A 15967-nucleotide genomic window follows, 5' to 3' on the forward strand; every position below is an offset into this window, starting at 1 on the left:
GCTCAGCTGGAACAACCCGTCGTCGTTAAAGCCGGGAAAGACCTCCGCGACCCCCGAGTGCCGCCCACCTGCCGTGCCCGCTAAGCACGGCCCTCCTGCGGCGGTTGCTCAAGAGCCGGGGGGTTGTTCGGGCTGTGCTCCTGTTTATACAGCCGCGCGGCGCCCTGGGGTGACCCTGTGCCAGAGCTCCTGGGCGTCTAAAAAGCGAGGGGGAACCTGCTTTGGAGACACAGAAGCGCCGGCGTGGCAATACTCACGGTATTGTAGGGGTTGGCACGGACTTCTGGGGGTCATCCAGTCCACCAGCAATGGGAGCAGAGATCAGCTGGAACGGCCTGTATTTCCCATTGAATTCCCAAATCGGGGCTTTTTATGCCCAGACTGCACATCCAGTTGGACTTCTGACATAGATTTCCAGCTCTCAGACCATGCTGTTGAAAGCCCAAAGTGTAAATGTAAAAGTGAGATTAAATAAGTAATGATAGCATTTATAGTTCTAATAGATATGGCACCCCAAAAAAGGCTCTGTCAAGGGAAGGACAACTTTATTTGGCTGATATTCGCACCAACCACAGAACCTGCACAGCTGTGTTTCAACACGAATATCTTTGCAGTGCCCCCAGGACCTGCTGGTGCTCCCAGCGCTGCCCATTCACTTCACTGGTAACAGCAATTAAGGATCCAAGAAAGGAAGCAACCTAACGAACAATCCTCAGGTCTTTGTGGGATATGTACTTTCAAGCATGAATATTTTAAAGTATTTTGATAGGAAGGAATGTTGTATAATTTACTGAATTTTTAATACAAATTTACTTTTATTCTCACGTCGGCTCATTGTTTCTGTAGTTACTGCTGTCGAGCTAATTAACACAGGGTTGGGAGGATGATTAAAGCAAAGCTCGGTGTCTGCATTGTGCTGGTTTAATTGCTGCTCAAGTCGTGGCTCTGTGTTGGCCTTGGCAGCTGAGCAGTGCTTGCCTGGCACCGAGGAAGTCCCATTTGTGTCCATGCAGCTCATCTGTTGCTGGGTGGTGAAGGCGTGCAGCTTTGTGCATGTCTCCAGTAGGACACGGGCTTGGGGAAGAGATGGATTTTGTTGCACACCTCAAAACGATTTGGCTGAGATGCCCATCGGTTGTGACAGGGTGGGATGGCTGGGGCCTGCCCTGCTTCACAGAATCATTAAGGCTGGAAAAGACCTCTAAGGTCACCAAGTCCAACCCAGCCCCGCCATGCCCACTGACCACAGCCCTCCTTCGTGCTTCTCAGCCCACAGCTGGCTCTGAGAGAGGGCATGTGGAAGAGTGGGGCTCAGGCCTGGTGCTGCCTGGGGAAAAGCCTTCTCCATGCAAGGAACCCACGCAGTGTGTACCCCAAAAGCTGGGTGTGAGCCTGGGGCATGCAAGGGAAGCAAGTACAGAGACCACACAGGTGGATGGAGAGGGTAAAATAGCAACTGTGAGAGGAGCACACACCTGGGAACGGTTTGTGCTGGGTCCTGAAGGTACTGGAAGGGCTCGAGGGACCTGAGCAGTGAAAAAGGGAATAAAGGGAGGACTGTGTGCTGATAGACAGGCAATTATCCCATAAGTGTAAGCTACTCTGAAGAGATATGTACAGCATTATATATTTATGGCTACAATTTTGTTCTACTGCCACATAACAAAATGAATAATACATTAGCCCAAGAACTTGTCACTAAGTGGATTGCTTTGTTGCCTTGCCATTAAAATAAAGACCTCGGTTCTGTATGTATGTGAGACATTAACCCTTTTCTCAGGGTATGGCCTGGTGTGAGTGAAGGTGCTCCAAGGCTGTAAAATCGAAGTAGATCTTGTAGTTTGTAATGTGAGATCATTCTAATGAGATTCATTGTTTGGAGGCATTCAGGAAGGTTGCACAAATCTCTTCTGTTGATCAGACGTGAGAAATGAACTTTCAGTGTACCAGAAAAGAGAGAGCCCAGAGCTTTGGTAAGGGGGGCAAGAAGAGCTGAGGCTGCTGAGCAGCTGCAGGGGGTGTTTGCTCCACCAGAAACATTTGAGAGAGCACAAATCATGAAGCAGATCAGGCTGGGTAACAAAGCAGCAATCTATTGTCATCCGTACTGGAACTGGAAGGAGTGTTTGGCTACCAGGCAGTTCCTAATTATGAGGTGTTGAAGCATTTCTCTCAGGGAAGCAAGAACAGAGCAGAAAAAGTTGGGTGTGCCTCGATGAGCAAGATGGCTCTTGCTCAACGCAGTGAGGTGGGTTACTTCACCTCTTGAGGCCCTTCCAATCCTACACCAATGTGGTTCCTTGATTATTCCATGCGGAGAGTTTCTTCTGCAAATCTAGCTAACAAAATTATGTTCATGAAAGCAATTCACATAGGCACACTAGTGGTGGTATTAATTAATGTAAATAACCTCTCCCGTGAGGTTACTGTTGACTGGTTTCCTTAAGCTACAAAACAACTGTGACTGCTTAGCTCTGATGCCATTACTGCCATTAGAGCTCCTGATGGAAGCACTGTTCCATATGTTTCTGTTTTTCAAAGCACCGTGCTCATCTGTGAGGTATAGAATTAGCAGAGGTAAGCTTTTGAAGTGTGACATCCTGAGCAGATGTTTCAGTAGTGTTTAAATTCTGACTCTTACTGTGGCATCTGCCCATTGCCAGGAGGAGGAGCTGCTAGCAGGAAAGGCAGGAGCTCACTGCACCAAGGCATGCTGTGTTTCTTGAAGTTTAGCATAAATACCTGTATTAGCTTTAAATGTGCAACTGTGGTACAGATGAGCTACCAGCCTTAGAGGGGGGCTGTTTGGTAATCACTGCTAGCCCATAGAGTGAATGAGGGCTGCAAGGACGCTGCACAGGTGCAGATCCATCCTTGGCTGTATCTCTGCAGCAGACATGCCCCAATCATGAGCTCTTAATTTGGGGCAGCTGAGGACAGCATGTCCTCCTGCCTTCTTATCACTAATAGCTTTCCTGCCTGCTTCTAGGGCTCTTTTAAAGTCTTCTGGCTCTCAACCAGAAACAAAGTGTGAGCGCCTATTGAAACAGTCCCTTACAGACAGGCAGAGTTTCTTCTCTGTGGTAGCAGCTGCTTTTGCCCTCCTTAGGTAAGCTTTCCTGACTTCTTCTCCCAGGGACACAACACAAGGGTTGCTTGGGCCATCACCAACAGTTTAATTCATCTGCTTGTCTACCTTTAGGAAGCCCTTGGCTTAAGCCAGCTGCAGATTTCCATCCTTTCAGGTAGGGAAAAGATACAGGAACGTAGAAGTGAAAAATGCAGCAGAACTGTGAAAGGACTCCTCAGGTTGCAGGGTTTGTAACTGCAGTGGCGCAGCTCCAGCACTCCGTGTGCTGCCTGGCGCAGTATATAAAACTCAGCAGCGGAGTTATGTGGCTCAGTTAACACAGTTCATAAACTGTGCAGCTCAGTTAAGAAAGCCACATATATGGGGGAATGGTGGGAGTGTAAATAGATGCCTGAAGTAGAAGATGCGGTTCAAATGGAAGATGATGCAGGCAGGTAATGGAAATGCACTAACTGACAAGCAGAATGTGAGTGTGGGAGGGGGAGTACATGTGTGTACAGATGGAATTTGATAGAAATATTAGGTTGATGCCTACCTTTTCCTATTTGGCAAGAGAGTTTGCAAGCCTGAATGTTCCGCTTTAGTATAATTGCATCATTTTGTGCTCTGATTACTGGGCTGCAGCCATTCAATGCATGGCCCAGAAATACTTCTCATAAGCCAGCCCAGCTCACACCAAAGATTACTTCATAAATGCCTGCATCGTTATTCACTCCTTTATCTGGGACAGCAAACAGGGAGAAGGAAACTTGAGGAAATACCTGCTGGGGAACAAAGATATAAAACCTTTTAGTAAGAGCTGCTTAGTGAAGGTCAGTGTGCTTTCTAGAGGCTCTTGCTCCTGGGGAGAAATGTTTCTTCCTCACAGGACATCTGTGGGCACATAAACCTGTTTATTCCACGGGCTTTTTATGTCACTGGTTTGCTGGTGTGTGTGGATTATTATGAATACTCTAAATTAAAGAGACTCCAGCTTGACTGTGAAATTAATAGAGCTATCAAAAAACCCACTGTCATTATACAACAATTGTTAATTATTTACAAGCAAACTTCTGCAAGAACAGTATTGTAGCTGTCAGCATTGTCGTTATTAAAATTAAACTGCTTTGTCTGAGTAGAAGATAGCATGACTCATTGGGGCTAAATGCAATGAATACGGAATATTCTGTTTCTCTTCACCAATTAGTCAGGGGGAGAACAATAGCATCTTTCTTTCCTAACAAGAAGTTTATTTAAAGAAGTCTAACCAAATACATTATTGTCAGGGCTTTGTTCAAGAAGGACACAAATTAATCACAGCTATTATGAAGGTTCAATGCAAGCTTTTTCTAGGATGGGAAGAACTCTTTTCATAAACTCAGTTCTCCTTTTCCAGATGGTGAAATGGACATGAAAACTTTTTGCTTTATTGCAGTATATTGTCTAATATGAGCGCCATATGCTTTGGAGTTGTGGGGTTGCTCAAATGCTCTTTGCTGTCTCTTATTTCATTTGTCCCTCCAAGTTTATTTCGGTTCGGTGGTAATTTGTGCTCTCTGTGTAGTGGGTTACATTTGTTTTATAAACAGTGAGAGGGAAGTCAAAGAGCTTTCAGGAAGACTGCAGTGGCTGGCTTGGGTCAGGGTCCTGGTAGATTCCATCCTGTGCCATCTTGCGTCAGCAAAAGTTTCCTCGTCTCGGTGGTGTTAATGGTGTATAGCAATGAGCCCATTGGTGGAAAAGCAAAAGAATTAAGGTATGAATATGCCAGGGTTGTAAGGCTGGGTGAGGCTAGCATGGCAAAGCCCTGCAGCAAACGGACAGATTGGAAGGAATTTAAGCCTGTAGCTGAGGAAGTGCCACATCACTCTGTCTTTCCCCACAGTAACACCATCAGTCTTCTTTTCAGAGCTCGTTTGAGTCTCTCACACTCGATCTTTCCTTTGCCTTGTATTCCCTGGCCTGCTGTCTTTGCTGGTTTTGTCTCTGCTGCAGATGATTCTGGGAGCAGAGAACACTCACTGCAGAGGGAGATATATTCTTTTCAGGACCCCTCTCTGGTCTGAGAAGGCAATCAGCGCTCATCCTTTTCACATAAACCTTCTTGGGACTGTGATCAGCTGTGACTGTTACTCAGTTTGAGTAAGCACAAAACCAGCACAAAACCAGCTTGTGCTTCTGCTTTCCTTCTGAATAACAGTTGAGGAGATTGTTCACTGGGGGATATGCTACTTTGGTTGTGATGAGAATCATACAATCATGGCATGGGTTGCAAAGGTCCACAGTGCTCATCCAGTTCCAACCCCCTGCTGTGTGCAGGGTCACCAACCAGCAGCCCAGGCTGCCCAGAGCCACATCCAGCCTGGCCTTGAATGCCTGCAGGGATGGGGCATCCACCGCCTCCTTGGGCAGCCTGTTCCAGTGTGTCACCACCCTCTGGGGGAAAAACTGCCTCCTAAGTTCCAACCTAAACCTCCCCTGTCTCAATCTAAAATCATTCCCCCTTGTCCTATCACTGTCCACCCTCATAAGCAGCTGCACCCCCTCCTTTTTATACGCTTCTTTCAAATATTGGATGCCCACAGTGTGGTCTCCCTGAAGCCTTCTCTTCTCTAAATTAAAGAAGCCCAATTCCCTCAGCTGTTCTTTGCAGGAGAGGTGCTCCAGCCCTCTGAAGTTGAAAGTGGGTTTGCAGTCGGTGAAGGATCCAACCTGTTAGTTCATGCTGTACAGAGTCTTAAACTGAGTCAGATGCAGAGGTAAAATCCAAGGTCCTCTTTTATACTCTTCTAGGCCTATAGATAGGAGGAGCATAATGTAATTCATGTGCATGCTGGGTTAGAAGGAAGATGTGGAGAATGCTCAATCATGCCCTTATAAATAATCTCTTAGCACTGTTAAAGGTGTGCTTTCACCCACCATTAATTTTTGATTTGGCTGTGGAGATAATGCTGGAATGATCTGGAGGAGGTAAAAAGCTACTCTGAGCACATTTACTGTTAAAATGGAGAACTTGTATGACTGCGTACACCTTCTATGGAACATAATTCTTCAGTCTATGATTTCTAAGTTCTCACTGTGCTGTAAAGGGACAAAAGCCCAAAGAAGAATGGTGCAAGAATACCTCCTCATTCTGTCTGGGCAGGCAGTCTTTTTTCTGCCAGTAGCTGGATAAGGGTGCCTGACCTCACCCTTTGCTGCTCCGAGTTGGCTCATTTCTTATTGCTTTGGCCATTACAAGAAAAATGTCAGTGCTGGGATAGCCCAGTGTGGGTTTGCTCCTGTGTTCTTTCAGGGGAGGGCATCACCCCAAGATGGTTCTGCCCTGTGTGTAGGGTAGGCTTTAGTTACTGCTGATGTGTTACAATGTTGAAATTAATATATCAAGGGAAGGTTAAGGGGAAGAGTTCACAGGGATGCTGAAGGTGGAAGGAAAACACTTTTGTTTGCACACAAAATGCTGCTGGAGTGATTTAGATGTGATTCCTCCAGTGCAGCTGGCAAGCTGTAGAGGAGCTTGGGTAGGTCCTGAGCACTGCTCTCATGTGGGTGGCTTTGTCTGAAGTGCTGCAGGCTGGTGTGATGCACCCGATGCCACCTGAAGGGATGAATGCATTTCCTACCAGGAGCCCTGCTTGTTCCTGCCTTTTCTTCAGCTGGTGTCCTTCCAAAGACGCCAAACAAGGCCAACCTTCCCACTGGCTCCTGACAAGAGGCCCCGTAACTTACATTAACTTCTGCAATTTCCTCGTTGCTCTTAAGCAGGTTATTAATTAACTGAATGTAACCACTGGCTGCTGATAAATCCTTTTAACTAATTCAAATTCCATATCAAAGCTCCGAGCATTTTTGCTCAAGCTGCTGCCGCGGTTCAGCTTTGTGAAGAATTCCTTCTGATCTGTTTTTGAGTTCTGGAGTTGGGGAAAAAGGAGAGAAGATATTTGTTTGCTTGATTCCACATGACAACTCCAGGGTAACTGAATAGACTGTACGGTTGGTTTGACAAGGCTGAGCCCGCGCCAGCAGCCTCACATACCAGAGACCGGGGGATGGAAGGGGAACTGACAGCCCTAATGGATTTTATCAGAATTTCTCTAAAGACCGACAATTTGCCTTCAATTATTAATGTTTTTCCGAGGTTTCTCTTCTGAGAGGTATGAATAACTAACTTAAATATGCATTCATGAAACGTTTTCAATAATGAATAAATTGCTGAGTGGAAAGAAGTTGAGCAGCACATCCAAACATTAAATAATGGAAGAGATGTCTGAGAGTTTATGAAATGTGGTGTTTAATAGGGTGGCTGTTACTGGGATTTCTATGAATGCGTAACTGTATTGCAGTGATGTTTGTACAAAATGTGTTGTAAATGAGCTTAAAGGTTCCTCGAGAGAGGAAAAAGCAGTGCCTGTGTGTGGGGGTGTACCGTGGTACATGTGTTAGTCCTACAGTGATCGTGGTTCAGTTTGGGCTGTGAATGTGTTTTGCTTTCCTCCTCATTCTCAGAAGGCATTCTGCCTCTGTTATTGCCTCACACTGGGGAGCTTTGGGGATGCAGATGGGGAAACATGTTGGCCGTGTTGATACATGGCACTGAAGAGAAACCAGAGTGGATTGCCCTGTACCTGGGAGGGACATCAGGGCAGGTGGTGGCTGTTCAGTGACTGCCATTGCAGGAAAGCTTAAGGGACAGGGACAGTGAATCCCTTCCTTGCTCCACTCCTGCTTTCACTTCCAGAATGGGTTCTGAGAGCCCTGAGCTGCTGCCTCCCCCAGGTGCTCCATCCTGCTTGCTCCCTCATGTTCTTCATGCAGAAGCACATGTTTATATATACTTTATAACAAGTCCTTTTCCTTTCTACAGCACTGAAAGTTTATCACATGCCTGAAATCTTACTGAGAAACGCTTGAAAATGTGACCTTCTAGCAGCACTGCCTTGGCACTGTGTGCATTAGTATTTGTTACATGAAGCAATTCAGATATTAGCAGTGTCATTTATTTTAGCATCATATTCTAACAAAGCTCCTTAGAGATGAAGTTCTTAGAAATCTGTCTTACTGACTTAAAAAAAGCTTCATGGGGTGCTACTTATAACACTGGTGTGTTCTGAAGCTGTGGTCAAATATAAACCTTTGTTTTCATTTATATATATGTATATACATAGTAAGAACTGAAGGAAATTGTCTCCATGGTGTGTAAGTTATCATGTAGATGTGCTAAAAGAAATGCAGGTGTTTTTGTCAAGTTAGAAAGTGTTTGCAGTAGTGTTTGTTAATGAGCATGCAGGCACCTTACGAAGTGTTTGCACAAGTGTTAGTTAATGAGCTTATAGGTGCATTCTTTCCACTCCACATCAGTTTTATTCGGCATGGGTTTTGCAACCAAAGTTCATCCAAGATCTGTGAGGTCTGGCTTGCTGAAAGCAGCACCTGGCCAATAAATAAATCCTCCCTGTTCAGTCTGTTGATCACAGGAGATTTGCGTGCATTGGAGTGCTGAACTTCAGCAAGAGGATGAGCTGCTGCCCAGCAGCTGCTCTGTTAGAAGAGATGCATCTCAAAGCACGCTGCCTCCCCTTGTTTTACTGTCGCTTCCTCTTGCATTAATGCTGAATGTCTGGGATGATCCGCAGCTCCCCAGCCTGCAGCAAGGCAGAAAAAAGAAATTAAGCTTAGCGTAATTAGTAGACTTTGTGGTTCCTTGTTTCATCATCTGGTGCAGCTCAACCTCCATGGGATTTCCAGGCGACATAAAGTGTGGAAACCTGTCATGGCAGCAAAAAGCAGAGGGGCTTCCAGCAAACAATGATGGTCTTGTGGGAAGAGTTTAAATGTATGCAGCCGACCCCATGGGAACTGTGGTGCTCAGTTCACCCTGTGTGAAAATGATGCTCTTTCAAAATCATCTTTAATCCTTCTCTTTCACTGAAAAATGTGAGAACTTTAAATAAAGTTTAGAACTAGTGCTCTGTTTTAGGAAGTTCAGAGCCTTTCCAACACAAAAATAAACCAAATTATTAGTGTAGTACACAGGGAGAGGAGTTGTCCAAAATACCTTGCAGTATTCTGCCCCTAAGTTATGTATGTGAATATTCTTGGGAAAGTTTCAGGCCAAAAATTAGCAGGAAATGCATCCAGGCCTTATTTTCCTGCATGGATGCGTGCGGAGAAGGAGGTATCCATCAGTCCTGGAAATAGTGGTTCTGTGACTGTTACATGCAGGAAAAAAGCTGTTCTGTGGAATTAGAAGTGAGGTGGGGAGAAGAATTTCAAGAGGAGGGAATGCTGTTGTGTACACAGAATGGGTGTCTGCTTTGGTGGTGATTGCAATCCTCCTCCTGTCCACTGAGAAGTGAAGTAAAATGAAATATACACTTGTTGAAACCATTTGTCTCCACCCCCAGAGAGAGTGGAAATGGAAACCTCTCTTTGTTCCATCTGTGTGTGTGAATAACATCAAACTCCCACAGATTTCAGTAGAGCGTCGGTCCCATTTCTGTGCAGTTTGGGTTTTACTTCTTATTTATTTCTTTTTACATAAGACCACGTCCTAAATACTAAACCCGCTGAGATGTGCAGTCTTGCTCCTGGTGGTATCATGCAGAATATGTTTTATTGTCTGCTCACAGAGTGCTGAAAAGGCACCGAGTTACTGATACTGGTTTGCTTTTGCATCTTCCATCCAAGGCATCCCAAGCACTTTGTGCCATCCAGCATGCAGAGCATGGCAGCATGTCTGTGAGGTAAGGACATCAATTCTACTGATGCATTTATTTATTTTTAATGGGTAGAATAGGTGAAGCATTGGGTTGAGATGTGCCTGGGATTGCTATGCGCCAGCAAGGCTGCTGGCCTCCCAGCCATGATAGATGTGATAGATATCCCTTCCTTCAGGGAGAATCCTGAGAGCACCTTCCTCTCATGTGTCTGTTGCTTAGTGTACAGTGAATCAAGAATATCACAGCACAATTCTTGCCCTTTTATTTTAAGTGGGATAGCACCATTTTATTGTATGCCGTCCTTTTAATGTCTTTCTGCAGAACCCAAGTTTCTGATAAAACAGCAAGGTTCAGTTTTTTTGCTTAGAGTTCAATTGCTTCTCAGATGCCCTTAAGTCCAACTGCCATTTCATGTGGAATTTTTATTGTTAATCTTCTGCTATTGGGTGAATTATTTTGCAAACAGACCAATTCAATTGCTTCGAGCTCTGAACCTGTCAGGCTAGCTTTTGTTCTGATTGCTTCTGATAAGGAGCTTTGGTAAGAATGCTGTGCCTCCAGCAAGTTACTAGGCTCACCTTGGTGGGGAGCAGCTTCAAGGTCCCCGGGAACTCTGTTTGTCATTAAAAGGGAATATAGGTGCAGAAAATTCTCCTTCAAAGTTTTGCTTCTGATGTGGGAATGTACCCTGAACCAGAGGCAACACTCTGTGTTATGAGCTGAGTCTCACTTTTTGCATAATGATAACTTGGAGGTTGTGGTGAGAGCCGAAGTCACTGCTTCATTCCCATGTTCTGACCACATGAAGGGGCAGATCCCTGCTGCTCACCCTGCAGACTCTGAGCTGATGGGGATCTGTGTGAGAGCTGGGAACTTTGGCTGCACCTTCAACCTGTTTCCTCTTGATGGAGTGCATGGTGTCCATCTCAGATGCTGCCCTGACAGGCAGAGATGTCTGTCCTATCTCAACAAGAAGGTGATGATAGATGATGGGAAGTCAAGCTTATGAGGCACCTTACAAACCATGCTCTGAGTTTAATTGTTCGACCAGTCCCTTTCTTAGAACCCAAGCAGAACAACAAAATGCTTTGCAAGATGTGTTGTGTGTGTATATAACAGCAGCAGCAGGGTAAGGTCTCAGCTACAGAAGGCCAAGGAGGGGTGGCTGTGTTTCAGTGCCACAGCTCAAAGAGAAGATTCAATGGGTCTCCGTTCCTGAATTTTAATGATTCTGTGAGCAGATTTTGTTGTGCCACTTCTGAACGCAGCGTTAGAAGCCAAAGTAAACTTCAGACCCTCTTTTATATTCATGGGAAGTGTTACAGAATGACAGCATTTTTCCTTTGGAAAGACAATCTCCTCTACAGCAAAGGAAAAGAACAAGTGAACAAACAGTGCAAGCTTACCAAGGGCTTTTTTTACCTTCTTCCCAGGCAAGGATAGCTTTCCACTTAACACAGAGCGTTCTGTTTTCTCTATTAAAAACAACTGCACTCGAGTGGAATAGGCTTTGTATTTTGTCCCAGAAACAGAGAGTTTCATTCAAAGATAAGGCCTCTCTGCGTTATGGTGCCTGTAGTCACCTGATGGGGCCGCTGGTAACTTTTAGGCTGCTTTAGTCTGCATTCCTGAGATGCTTTACTCCTGGCACTGCAATTAACAGCTTCGGGTTCACTGCCTGCCACCGGATTCTCTGCTTGCCACCCGTGCCCTTGGATGTTGCCCGCAGTCGCAAGAGAGCAAAGCAAATAGGCTTTGTTTCAAAGAATGCAAACTTTGCACCCGTAGACATCACTGAGGATGCTGTTATGGAGTTGTGAGCAGGTAAAAAAAATAATACTAGCAATTAAAAAAAAAAAAAAGTCTGTAGCTTTTTGATGTTCTGCTCTTAAAGTTGAGAACTGCTGAGTATGATGGGCCCGACCTCCCAGTCTGGAAGCATGCTTGGAGGATCTCTTGCTATCCTCAAATACAATATTTGGAAATATTCTTTGTGAATAAGTGAAGAAGGAGGGAATTGTTGCCCTTTTGGCATAATGTTCGTGTTCCAGTGCATGCTCTCAAGTCTGGCAGTGCCTGCTGATGAATGAGTGTGCCCAGAGCAGACACCTCTAGCAGGTTCGTCTTATGCAAGGATCATCTTATTGTTGTGTTGGGAAAGTGTGTTGTTGCTTTTATCTGTAGTGATGTTCAGGAATTTGGTGGAAAAAGGTTATTTTACTTAAAAATTGCATGGTGATGGTGGGAAAGGATAGGAGAAATGCACTGCAGACTGTAGCTGAGGGGCCACCCTTGTCCTGCTCCCACCAGTAGGGCTGTCATGCAGTCTCTTGGAAGGCTCAAAGGCAAATATTTTCTGCATGCAGACATATGAACCTGCCTTTGCAATGTCCAAACAAGGTGTTCTGGGCCCAAGGAACTGTTTCCCTTTCTTGGGACAGGAGGCTGAGGTTGGTCATGAAGACTCTTGTTTTGGAAATGGATGAGCAGAGGGTCCCATCCACATGAAGGACCTGGCAGCCCTCAAATAGCAAACAACACTTCTGAAATGGCAGGGAAATCAACAGACCTCTCCTCTAATTAAGTCAAATGTCCCCTCTGTGGAAGCTTTAATCACCACAGTTCTGGGACACAAGTACAGGACTGTTGTCCTTTGTGAGTGCCTGCTGTGCCTGACCCTGCTTGGCTTGGCTTCTGTTGCATTCCCCAGCCAAGGAAATGTCCATAGCTCCACCTCAGCCAAGTATTTTTTCTACGTGAGCTGGAAAGGCTGCAGGGATCATTTTGACATCAGAAGTGGCCGTTTTTTCTAAACCCAAGTCATTATCTTGATCTTACAAATAACATATTTCTTGAGTCAGGACACACAAACCCAGAAAACCAAGCAGCCCAGCACACCTGCTCCAGCTCCACTCTAATGCTGATCATAGAAAGGAGGCTGGCTCTCCTTTTCAGTTAGTCCAGTCACTTTTTTCTTTTTCCTGGTGATATGCATTGAAAGAACGAACTTTTTTATTTAATAAAAGTTTTTAGCTGGTCAGTGTTTGAGTGCAAAAGACCTTCAGTGTGTGGTTCATGGTAGGTGCTTAAGAACATCCCTAGGTCAGGGGATTCAGGCACCCTGATTATATGTACCATTTAAAAGCTTCGCTGAACTGGATGGTAGTGAGTTCATTTACTTCTTCCTTCTTGTTTTTCCCTCCCTTTTAGATGTTGGCTGAGGAAGTAAGTCTTGAAATATGCCGCAGATTTATTCTTTGTCTTGAATGGATGGCTGATGGACGGGGTTGTTTCCATTCTGCCCTCATCTAACTCCTTTGAGCACATGGTACGTGCAGAGGCCTGGCTGAGTGGCAGCAAGGGCCACCATGCACCATCTCTTTGGGCTGGTTTTGGCACAAAGGGACCTTTCACGTGCAGGGGATCTTTTCTCCTTGGATGATGCTGAAATCGAAGGAAGCCTCTCTGAAGCTCTTGAACAAATAAGGATAATTAGTTCATCTGCTGTAAGTGAAACACCTTCCTGTAATGCATGAGATTAAATGTATTGTATTAACAAAGTGTTAAAGACAGGGTTTAAATTTATGATTTTAAACTCAAGAATGCCAAGCAAAATGTAAGATAAACATCCTGCTTCCTTTTCTTTGTCTGGGACTGGCTTCAGGCTTGGAGGCAGCTGCCAGGCACTGGTTAGAATAGAATAGAATAGCTCAGGTTGGAAAGGACCTTAAAGATCATCAAGTCCAACCACAACCCAACCATACTACCCTAACTCTAACAACCCTCTGCTAAATCCTGTCCCTAAGTGCTACATCCAAATGTTTTTTAAACACGTTCAGGGATGGTGACTCAATCAGTTCCCTGGGGAGCCCATTCCAGTGCTTGCCCCAGTGCTCCACAGGCTCCATTGTGGAGAAGTGTGTGGTTACACAGTGGTTGGTGAGCTCCTGAAGGACAGCAGTCCACTGCCATTGCCAGAGCCCAGCCCCTTGTATCTTGTCCCCATGCCACCTCCTCATCCTTGTGTTTTGCCTTTAACTCGTGTCTGGTTACAGAACAAGTCGTATCCAGTTTAATGATCAGCCCATCCATTCCTTGATTATATTTTATGGGAAACTTGGGACAGAGCCTCAAACCCCACAAATGTACTTCTGGCTGGGGTTTGTGCCAGCCTGTGGGAGGAAGGGAAAGTATTGAGTGCTCAGATACTCAGCAAGCAACATGATCATACTGCATCCATTGTAAAGGTGGAAGTGAGCAAACAATGGGCAGACCCCAAACCTTTATGCCTTCTGGTTAGTGCTGTGTGGTCTGCTCCCAGATGTGTTTGGCACATGTCTCTTTATTTCAACCAGGACTATCAAACTAATGACAACGACCAGGCTGTTGTGGAAATCTGCATCACTCGCATTACCACTGCCATCAGGGAGACGGAATCCATAGAGAAGCATGGGAAGGCCCTGGTGGCTCTCTGGGAGTCATGTCTGGAGCACAATCTGAAGCCTTCTGGCAAAGACGAGGACACGCCGCATGCAAAAATTGCATCTGACATAATGAGCTGCATCTTGCAGGTGAGAGGGAGCTGAAAGCAAGGGAGTGTCATGCAATCCTCAGCTATTCAGCTGTGTCTCCTAAAGAGCAGCAGCACTTTGCGTTATCTGAGGGTGTGTGAGAGTGCCTGCACGTCTTTAAAACCAAGAATTCGACCCCATGTGTTGGTGTATATTATTATGTGATGTCCATTGCAGTGAATCAAAACAGTTGCAGCCCCCTTATCTTTGGAAATGTTGCACCTACCTAGTGCCAGACCTCACTACCTGAATGCTCCATTAATTCTTACTATTTGCATTACATGTAAGAGTTACAGGGGGAGCCACAGGACCATCATTTGGAGAAACAATTGCTTTGGAGTGCACTGTTGTGGGTTTTTGGAAGAAAACAGTATCAAGTAGCTGGATTTGGACACCAGCAACAGCACAGCTTAAACTTTCCAGACTGGAGACATATCTTGTCTTCACAGTGCCTTCAAAGCCATACTGAAGCATGCAATGGCTTGTCCTCACTTTCAGTCTGTGCTGTCGGCAGCCGTGTGCCCTTATCCAAATGTTTTAGGGGCTGCTCTGTTACAGATTGCTTTGAGAAAGGAGTTCGCTCAAATGAGATGAGAAAGTCATAAAAGCATTTACTGCTCTCTGAAACACAGCTGCTATCAGCAAGTTCCTTTGCACAAAAAGAAAACACAAAGGCAGGCATGGGCTGAGTTTTTAATGCGGTACGTGAGGGTTAGTTGAAGTTGTAATGAATATCTGACAGCTGGGTTGAATCTCACAGCGTGTTTCTGTTGACATTAGCAGCAGGGAGGTCCCCTAGGTTTGCAAACAGCACTATATCATATTATTAAAATCTGTTTTTCATTGTCACCCTCACAATTTCCTAAGTGTGCTGTGGTGCCCTGGTATTTACAATGGAACAAATGAAACCTTTCTTCTGTCGAAATTAAAGCCTTTTCTTATCTAAGTATTTTATCTTTATTATAGGAAAGAAAAAAAACAAGTCCCATTCTTCAGAATTTTTAGATCTGTTTAAACACTCATCAGAGGGCCAAGCCTTATCTTCTCATTCTTTCTGCACGCAGTCCTAGTGTGTAACTTGGAGGCAGAATTTGGCTTCTACTCGCTATCTCTCATCCAAAATGTAACAAGGCATTATGTTGATTTAAACACGCTTCTGCCTACAGATCTGTTCGTTTTCAGGGCTTTTCTCATCGAAACATCGATGAGAAAAACATCGAAAAAGGTTTTGGTCATACAGCAGTTGCCACAGGAAGCTGCCTCAGTGCCAGGAGTTGCTGCAGCCCATCCTTACACAGGGGCTGGAAAGGGGCTGTAGTAGCCCCTGTAGTCCTTGTAACCTCTTTCCTGCTCTTGTTGGGCAGCAAGCTGTAGCCTTAATTAGAGTCGGTCCTGCTCTGCTGAGGCTGATGGCCAGGGCAGATCCCATTCACAAAAGTAGAGTTGGCTGTATGTACAACAGAGTTGCTTTTTTCTTGGGTTTAAATGTCTTTTTTTCCAGTGCTGCTCCAGAATGAGCATGCGTTCAGTCTGGACTACCCCTGTTGTTCACTATTTTGTTGCTTTCTGGAACATCTGGGGCCCAGTGGTTGCCTGTGATTTCAAAT

At 45.2% G+C, this 15967-nt stretch overlaps 1 protein-coding gene across 6 annotated transcripts in view; it reads left to right on the forward strand.

Annotated features, from left to right (window-relative positions):
* Nucleotides 1-3035: 3035 nt before the first annotated feature.
* The window catches only part of VEPH1 (ventricular zone expressed PH domain containing 1), a 56713-nt gene continuing 43781 nt past the window's right edge, over nucleotides 3036-15967 (forward strand). For all 6 annotated transcript variants that reach the window (XM_072344364.1, XM_072344358.1, XM_072344359.1 and 3 more), the window contains exons 1-4: nucleotides 3036-3109; nucleotides 9758-9813; nucleotides 13000-13295; nucleotides 14145-14360. In XM_072344364.1, coding sequence (XP_072200465.1) covers nucleotides 13158-13295; nucleotides 14145-14360 — 354 coding nt within the window. In that variant the 5' untranslated portion in view covers nucleotides 3036-3109; nucleotides 9758-9813; nucleotides 13000-13157. The remainder of the gene's footprint in view (nucleotides 3110-9757; nucleotides 9814-12999; nucleotides 13296-14144; nucleotides 14361-15967) is intronic.

The sequence above is a fragment of the Excalfactoria chinensis genome, chromosome 9, assembly GCF_039878825.1.
Source record: "Excalfactoria chinensis isolate bCotChi1 chromosome 9, bCotChi1.hap2, whole genome shotgun sequence".
In the NCBI taxonomy this organism is placed as follows: domain Eukaryota; kingdom Metazoa; phylum Chordata; class Aves; order Galliformes; family Phasianidae; genus Excalfactoria; species Excalfactoria chinensis.